The sequence below is a fragment of the Liolophura sinensis genome, chromosome 9 (genome assembly GCF_032854445.1).
Source record: "Liolophura sinensis isolate JHLJ2023 chromosome 9, CUHK_Ljap_v2, whole genome shotgun sequence".
In the NCBI taxonomy this organism is placed as follows: Eukaryota; Metazoa; Mollusca; class Polyplacophora; order Chitonida; family Chitonidae; genus Liolophura; species Liolophura sinensis.
Window position 1 is genome coordinate 14,277,862 of NC_088303.1, and position 9,719 is coordinate 14,287,580.

Sequence of the window (9,719 nt, forward strand, 5' to 3'; positions counted from 1 at the left end):
GGAGAAGTGGAATTCTCGCTTTTCCGCTTGTCTGTCTTCTCATGTATATGAAGGTATAAGACACATTTAACGTAGCCGGTCGGTCGGTAGAAGCCAAGACATTTCCCCGGTGGTCCTACTGGGTGTCAGAATACATTATGTCTTGAGCACCATCAAGAAAGCTTACAGTATTAACACAAATGAATGAAAGATGGATTAACAAACTCTAATCCACAGCTGGACATGGAGGAATACACCAGTATTACTGGAGGTGTGCGGGACCAAGGCGTACTTTAATGCCAACTACTTTTTAACAGGGACTATCACCATTTATTAAGGTTAATCCAAAATCAGAAATAATCCGCTTTATCTCGAGCCTAGGTCCCTGACGACCGAACGCCATTAACACGAGGTCTTGAGGTAGGGGAGAAGTGGGAGGGTGGGTGGGGCTGGGCATTGCTGCCATTAGTGATTGTTTGTAGTTACAAGAAAGGGCGTGCTGAAATCACCCGAAAGCTTATTCGTACAGTCTACCTCTTACTTTCTCCCAGTTTCTACCCTGGAGTGCAGACTGCGAGCTGTCAGTTTGATTACACAAAGACGACATACACAAGTGACACAATCATGAGTCTTTTGAAGACATCTGTTTGGGAGTGACATACTGTGATTCTGGAGCGATGATGTTGTTGCTGTAGGTTAAACATCGATATAGACTGTTAGTGAAACTTGAGCAGTTACCATGGGTTGTTCACCCTCACACCAGGTAAGTAGGCCTATTACTGTTCTTGATTATCAATGTATCTTCTGTCCTATTCTCACACTTCAACATACTTTCTTATTTCTTTGGTAGTTTGTGTTGAACGTCGTTTTGGTAATTGGCCTTGGCATTATACAGCTGGTATACGAATATCTGTTTCGACACATAGATAAATCTTTAACAAAATACTTTCTAAATATTACATTCTGTCTTATAATGTGTTTGCGATACATTCAACACATCTGAAAAATCAGGTGTGCACCGGTCCAAATTTAAATTAAACTCAGTACTGGCTTGGAATATTGCAATTACGATTATTGACCGGGGACATCCATTTTGTTTGATGGCTGATTGAATGCGAATGTCTGTTTCAAAGCCTTGATTGCAATGTAGTCAATGCTTAACGGAGTTACTGAAACAATCTAAGTATAAATATTTTCCATACTAAGTCCACACTAAGCCGTAAATTGTTGAATAAATCCTGGCCTTTGTAGGTGGTTACGCAGTGTACGCTAAACTACAGTCATAAAAATGAACGATTCTGGCGACCTATTCAAGACCTTTTCTCCTTAAAATCTTTGTTATTTGTAGGTGGTTCCATCGCCTGGAAAGGTGATGGCCACTTTTCCACTTCGCCCGTCGTTCCAGTTCAACGAGCGACTTGCGGTGTACGCTGATGACGTCACAGGCTTAGACATGATTTCGCCACCAATTCAGCCTTCAACAACAAAGAGCGACATATTTCAGCTGGAAAAATTTATAGACATCGACCGCAGAGCAACAATGGTGAATACTCCAATTATGAACGTGATTTAATATTAGATTTGATTTGTTTATTTATTTGATTGGTGTTTTACGCCGTACTCAAGAATATTTCACTTATACGACGGCGGTCGACATTATGGTGCGAGGAAACAAAACAGAATCCGAGGGAAAAGACAGGGGGAAACTCACCACCAGCCGCAAGTTGTTGCCATATCTTTTCACGTACGACCAAAGAGGAAGACAGTATGATCTGGAGTTCAACTCACAGCAACGGCACTGGCGAGGAGCTCCTTTGTCATTGTGTTGCGCTAGCATGCTAACCATTAATTCCCGTAAGAACTCATTATACCTCCATAAGTGGATGTTATTTAGCCAAATACAACGGCAACTGGTATACACATAAATCAGGAAATTAATGTCTTTTATAATGCCGCAGGAGCGATATATCTGGGATTTTTTTCTATCACTGGCAGGCTCCAGACAACCTTCTGTATCAACCGTACAATAAACTAATGGAGTTTCTACTGACTGGAATAAAAGACGACCTGTCAAAGGTCAGGATAATTTTCCGGTGGGTCACTGCGCAGCCGCTGGACAACATGGTGATCCGAGAAGAGCCCGACAGTTCTCTCCCCTTATTCCAGTTCTGGAGGATCCAACAGGGCAAGGGCAACTATGCTCAGCTTATTCTTACTATGTGTAGGTATGTATGGAGGAAAACAGGAACGTAAGGTAATTTGAGACACCTTATTTAGAAAGTGAACATACCATTTCGTGAACGCACTCACCAAAGCAGTCCGTTGCTATATGGGTCGACTGTGGTGTAACAAGAGTCAAAGGTGTAATTTAAAAACCAAATCTTTCATAACCTTTTCGAATAAATTATACTTTAGAGCTAACAGTTGTAAATTCACCTGTAGTCCGTTACCTGATGTAAAAAAGTTTTTGAAATCCAGTCATTTATGTTCCTAGCTGCATGCTTTTATTTATGGATTGCGCAAGGCTGGTTTTCTGGCTATCTAGCTTTCGCAGGAAGTTAATGTAAAATACGTATGTAAAGCGGTGTAGTGAATCTCTGGAAAATTTTTGTTCAAGTGTCATTGGTATGTTTATCAGTATACAAGTTAACTTTCTGCTTTACAGTATGCGCTATATCCAGCAAGCTGTAAAACGTCACTGAAAAAACCTAGGTATTTAAGTCGAATTGGACGATAATCAATCCGTAAATCCGAGAAGATTATTTAAGACGTTGGTTACTAATCAGTAACTGTACTTTATTTCACAGGCTGGCTGGAATATCTTGTGTAATCATAAACGGCCTTATGAAAGGATCGACTTACATAATCGGTCAGCAGATGACAAGCGAGAGTTTATACGGAGAATGGAATGCTGTTCTGATTGACGACAACTGGCGCTTCCTCAATGCCTACTGGGGCGCATGTGGAGAAGGCGACGACGACGAGGTTGCGGAGAAGTCGAAAAAAAAGAGAGCAACAAAGAAAAAGTCAGTGTACAGTTGTGATGAGAATTACTTTCTTACAGACCCTGAGCATTTGTCAGCCAGTCATCTCCCGTTTGTTAAAGAATGGCAACTTCTTAACAATCCCATAACCTTGGAGCGTTTTGAAGAAATGGCGTTCCTCAAGGACCGATTCTTCAACTTAAACATGTCGTTAGTTACGCACGACAAGTGCATCGTTCGGTCTCTTAGCGGAGATGTAGACTTCCGCTTTAATATCCCAGTTGAAAATTCGGTGAATTTAAAATTTCGCCATATCCTCTCACGCCTTCAGACAGCCATTGTGCCTTCCGTGGGTGGTGAAGCGGTAAAGCAAAACCAGTATGCATTTGTTCATAAGATACAACCAGACATTCTCAGTGTGGAAATAAGGGTTCCCGAGGCCGGGGTATACCGTCTAGAACTGGTGGGCAAAGATGCTTCAATCGACAAGCCTGGTTACGATTACGACTGGATAGTGCTTTATAAAATTGTCGTGGACAAGGGTTTAGGAGGTTGCCCACCGTTTCCAATTGCTTCCCCGGCTGGTTGGGGACCGGGGTTTGAAGCCCACACCCTAAAGCTAACGCCGGTCTCTCACAAAACTGGGCGGGTGAAGACGCCACAAGGAGAAGTAGAAATACGATTCAACGTTGAAAAAGCTGCGACGAAAACGTTGACGTTCTCTCACCAGTTATCCTCGGTGACAGTGGATGATATGTCTCTCAGTGAGCATGTTGTTCATTGGAGAGACGGGAGTGAAGTCATTTTCTTTATGCGGACACCCATCAAGGGAGAATACGCACTCGCTTTGTTTGTTAGCGACTCGCAAAACAAGGTGGAAAACTTCTGTAACTATTTAGTGACATCAGAGCAGACAGGGCGTCACGAGGCATTCCCGCGAGACTTTGGCGAAGGCGCCGGGCCGCGTGACGGTCTCGTGGATATGGGAGTGAAGTTGGTATCCCATAAGGATCCAGTTATACGCGCGCATAGAGAAGAAGTTAAAATTGTATTTGAAATGAAAAAGCCTATCGAACTTTTTGCAGCTTTATCAGGCGTGGGTCTCAAAGCAGCCGATAGCAAACGCTTAGTAAAGCACTACACCAAGGGGAATTTCGTGCACTTCAGCGTTCGAATGCCTGCCCAGGGATCTTATGGTCTAAAGGTTGTCGGAATGGACCCAACAGCTGCGAAAACTTTTCAAAATATATACGATTACCTGATAGAATTCAAAAAGAGAAAAACCTTGAAAGGTGATAGTAAGATTACTGAAGAGCCAATCAAGGAAGTCGCTCAAAGACAAGAATCACAGATTTCGATTATTTCGGACATGAACGAGACGAGCAGTTTTGTTGAAGTTGGTCAGCCACCCATACAGGAAGAGGTGAAAATCCCGGCCATTGAGGAGATCCCAACGATTCCCGAGCCGCCCAAACCGGAAGTGCCATTTCCAATACAACCAGGTTATTAAATATACATCCGCTGTTTATATGTTGTGCTATCACTTAAATACAAATTTATCCAAGATTCCCAAATAGTTGTATTTTTGTAGGACGACAACATAGTTTACACATTTAGTACCTTGACATCTCTCCTTCAAGACAATGTAAAGCCAAACATGAATGTTTGTTCTTCTGTCTTTTTTAACTGTCGCCAAAGTGACCAAACAGTAGAAATAAAGTCTTGAAAACAACAGTGAGTTGTGAATGATTTACACAGTGCACATTCACCAAGGAAAAAAACTGTTCATGGTCTGCACAAAAACTTGTACCATATCTTCTCCAGATCCCCACGTAAGGAAGAATTTCAAAGTGAGCTGCTCTGATGTGACCTTAGTGAGATAGCTTTAACCCCTGTGCATGCACCACGCACCCCAACTCACACATCACCAGGCCTAACAATATCTCACGTTTAATACACAATGTTTGGAAATTGCAGATCCCCGCGTGGGTCGCATCCAGCAAAGAATGAGACAAGCTGTTGCCGAAAAGAACGAACATGAGCTAGAGAAAGCTATATCTGATATTCGTGAATTGAACTTGCTGTATACGGGACCGGAAGAAACCCGTGCTCAGTTGGATCTGAATGTCATGCGCACACGACGAGGTAGGATATTTTATTTAGAGCATAAAACACAGTTCGTTATTATCTATCTTTGTTATTACCTTACTTTATTGCATTGCTTTAGTTAAATGGAGCACCTGTTTATTCTTCTAAGGCTTAAAGGGTACACACAACGTTTGTTTCTTAAAATGCAGTTTAGGATGTGTTCTATTATATAAGTTGAGCGTACAAATGGCTTCAAAATATAGTTTCCCTAGGGTTCCAGCGGGGAGTACGAAAATTAATTAGCCTGTGTTTGTGTCAACGATAATAGCTGCTAACACAACCGTATGGGGGAATGGTACAAATTGTTCGAGCTTGTACCGTGTTCCCAGTGTTTATCGTTTGCGGTCATTTCCGAAAATATTCGTCCATTGACGGAAGATATGTATAAAATAGAGGGTTAATTAAGAGATATAAAATATGTATTTAACATAATTTTTTTCCCTCGGCATAACTGTCTTTAAAGATTTTTCATTCATTTACAACAGAGATTCTGGAAGCTTGCAAATCCGGCGACCAAGTTCAGTTGCAGTTAGCTGTGGACAATTTAAAAAGTCTTCAACTCCAAGGAGTCCTTCGGAAAGAAATGTTGAGAGCACAGCGGCTTTTGGACCGCCACAATAACATTCTGAAAAATCTGCATGGCGTCATGGATCTGAGTTACAACACCGTTGCCGAAATCAAGTCGTTTTCAAATCCCCCAACTGATGTCAAACGGACCATGATGGCTACGTTTTTGCTACTCGGTCACTTTGAAGAGGAAACGGAGGTGAATATATGAAATTAATTTGAAGCCTATTTTTCACAGACAAATTTGTATCATTTTAGGCAAGTTCCAGTGACAGTTATAAACCAGATTTTTTGCTGCATCGTTAAAACCTGAATGTCACAAATATATATAACAAGGCGGTGTATGCGGGTTGGATAGTTCAGCGTGTTTGCGTTTGTGCAGGAGGTGGGATGAGGGAGGCATTCAGCCGCATAAACTTGGCGGGAAAATTATCACCTTGTAGACCTACATCATCAAATTGCTTCCTCGCATTGTTTTGCCTGTTCTGTCTGGGTAGTAGAGCCTACAGGAAAGCCACGGGCAGTCAATTGTCATGATTGAAACATGGGTTTGTTATCACTGTTTTACCTTACGATCATTGAAATGATACAAATTTGAACAGAGAAAAGCGATACACTGACTGGAGACAGTTTCATATAGGCTGAAATGGTGTAGGTCTGTATTTGAGTTTCAAAATAAGATTGACAGAAAGCCATTGGGTTTGACCTCTTGTATCAAATATTGCTAAAGTGCGGTACAGTCAATTAAGGTTTTAACAGTAAGTAACTTGAATATTAACAGTTGTATCACGAATTGGCTACATTACAATATACAATATGCATACTATTCTATCCATGATGATCTAAAATAATATAAAAGGCTACAGCACGGAGACTTATACCAGAAAACTGACGACAGTGTGATAGCTGGCAAATGGTCGTAGCTGATGAAATCTGGGCTCCTACCAATTTACCTCATCTAAGGTGTTATTCTGACTTTTCGTGTAAAAGATTACTTTGTTGTATCGTTTTATGCCATAGTAGGCATGTATGGATCAAGCAGAATTAGAGAAGCAAAGGGCAGTCATTTTAATTACAATTTATTAGACGTCACTGGTCGAGAATTATTCAAATGCAGTGTTATCATCACATTTAATAAACAGTAACAGGGTCAACTGTTCTATGTTCATTTTCCGTCCTTATCACTACGACACCTGTCTTAAATTGCGGAGAGCCTACTGATTCCACTGACTGAAAATACCTAAGTACATGTAAAACAGCTAAATATAAGGTTATTTTAAACTAACATTTGGTTTTGTTAATTTAGTTCATTGAATACAAGTTAATTGATCCTTTATGACTGTTTTGCTGAGAGACCGTGTTTTAGCCTACATAGTTGATCAGATGGAAAGTTTTCGCATTAATGATATATCTATTTTATAGCTCTCTGTTAATTCCAGTGGCTGCTTTAATCGTGATGACTACTGTCATATACAGATGTTTGAAATCTGCGCATACTCATGAAGCATTTCTTTTTACTAACGATTCTCTGAATTTCTTTCTACTTCGAAGATTTGGAAAAACATCTACCTTCAACTGAGCAGGATCGGAAACGACTCCTTCAAGAACCGCATACTGGAGCTTGACCCAGCGACGGTTCCGGCCGACATCGCTCTAGGCGCGAAAGAGCTTTTAGGAGAGATAACTTTTCACAAAATTTTAAGCACCAGTGCTGGAGCTGCAGCGTTCTATGTTTGGGTAAGTGTACAGATGAAGCATCTGTTCCCTGAAGTTTAGCTCTGATTTGTGTGGAAATGCTATCCCGGCTAGACCCTGTGTACCGTGTGCAAAATGTGACTTAATTCTATCTGTAAATGTCTGCGGTCGTCAAAGAAGATAAAAGCTTCGGTTGAAAGGCTATTGTGAAGACAAAACCAGAATATATCTTTGTGGTGTTTTTAAACTTGTTTTCACTGAACTAAATGAATTCAAATGCTTGAATTACATGATGGGCTTGCGAAACACACGTATTGTATTACTAGTAGACTTTTATTTAGTATGATATCTGCATGTTATTATTCATATTAATGAGCCATTCCTATATTAAATACAGCGGTTGGGATGGAAAAACTGTTTGTGACGCCAATGACATTTAATGTGATCCTTAAAACCCTCCTGAGAAGTCAAATCCCTTAATGTGTTTTATTAAAAGAAGAACAATTAATAATAATAAGTAAAGAGTAATATGTGAGGACATAGTTCTAATTGGTCATTCCAGAAACCTTTACTTCACGATTACCCCTAAACCATGCATGTGACTAGGCTTACTATTAATTACAATCTTTTCTATCCATTAATAACTTAAATTTAGAAGACAGCCTTTTAACAGTCATACTACTGTCAAAATGTGAGTTTTAAGCCTACATAAACACTCGTGATAACGCTCTATACACATAGAAACATTAATTTTTAAAAAATATTCTTTACAGGCCCAGAGTGTCATCAAAGAAGTTGAAGACAGGTGCGGCAAAGATATTTCCACGGTCACACCAAGAAGACGAGGGTCACCAAAACAATCCAGCCAACAGCAAGAGGACAAGTGTTAGCGATGAAAGATGTTACTACAACTTTGTTGTAAATAATAAGCTTAACTGAATTTTACGTGTTCAATTTATTTTCACATTTAATAACGAACAAGCAAAACCTGTAAGTTTATAATTCATTAAAAACAACATTTTGTACGTAAATTGATGTTCAGGTGCACAGTTTTGTTGGAAATTCTTCATGTGCATAATTTACCTATAAATTAATACATGCCTATATTGCATTAGCATTAAGCACTATAGATATGCAGCCTATACATATACAGAGGTGTACAGCCTCGATCAGGCTTGTAACAATCGTGTGAATATGACACAAGCTAGAACAAGCACCAGCATCAATTATAAATCAGTCGTCAATAATTTTCGCTTTCAATAAAGTTTACCGGACCCGATAGCACAGTTGTCAGAGCGTCCGCTTCGGGAAACGGTAGATACAGACTCAGTCCTGGGTTGAGTCACACCTAAGACCTTAAAAGAGGAAGTTGTAACTTCTTCGCTTAGCGTTCAGCATGAAGGGAATAGTGCAGCGACTGGGTTGACTCGTATCAGTGTAGTGGCTCAAGCGGGGCGCCTTACTTGCCTTCAGTGAGGCGTCTCAGTAAAACAGCACTAGATAAAAAAGCGGTGGACATTCGTCCTGCAGCAAGGAGGCACATTACATGCACTCTAAGGATTCCTTCGAGGTCATATGACTGAAAAATGGTTAGTACTCACTCAAAAAAGCTTTTTTTGAGCCATGCTGTTAAGTAGAACATTTTCTTTTCTTGACGACATGCGCTAGAATAAGACAAGTTATCACTATTACGTTCCTTCCGACGAAATTCCTGAAAATGACAACCTTGAGGATAGTCTTGAGAATCGTGTTGAGAAGCCCACTGACGGCCTTGAGAACCAATCTGACAAGATTTAAAATCGTGTTGAGAGCCACGCCGACAGCATCGAGAACCAGTCTGACAAGCTTGAGAACCGTTCAGAGAACCAATCTGATAATCGTATCAAATCTGACAAGCTTGAAAACTGTGACGAGAACCGAATCTGACAAGCTAGAGAAACGTGATAAGAACCGATTTGACTACCTTGAGAAATGTGTGGAGCACCAATCTGAACCTTGAGAATCGTGACGAGAACCAATCTAACAAGTTTGAGAATTATGTTGTGTGCCAGTCTGACAAGCTTGAAGACTGTGGCCCAAACCAATCGTGACCCTCCTGAAAACATTGAGGATTGTGCTGGAAAAAAAAACCTGACAAGCTTTATAATCGAGTAGAGAATTGGCATGAGGACTGTGACAAGAATTGATGTGACAAGCTTGATGATCGTCGTGAGAACCGATCTGACAAGCTTGAGAATCGTCTTGAAAACCGATTGGTCAAACCCGAGAATTGTGTCAAGAACCAATCTTCCAAGCTGGAGAATAGTGTTCAGATCCAATCTAACAAGCTTGATGATTGTAACGAGA

The 9,719-nt window shown here is 40.5% G+C and overlaps 1 protein-coding gene across 1 annotated transcript; it reads left to right on the top strand.

The window, feature by feature from the left end:
* The first annotated feature begins 718 nt into the window (after positions 1 to 718).
* Positions 719 to 8,263, top strand: LOC135475621 (uncharacterized). The gene is made up of 8 exons (XM_064755551.1): positions 719 to 742; positions 1,328 to 1,522; positions 1,975 to 2,204; positions 2,787 to 4,465; positions 4,941 to 5,108; positions 5,597 to 5,877; positions 7,230 to 7,415; positions 8,147 to 8,263. Exons 1-8 carry the CDS (start codon positions 719 to 721, stop codon positions 8,261 to 8,263), a joined length of 2,880 nt encoding a protein of 959 aa, XP_064611621.1.
* The last annotated feature ends 1,456 nt before the right edge of the window (positions 8,264 to 9,719 follow it).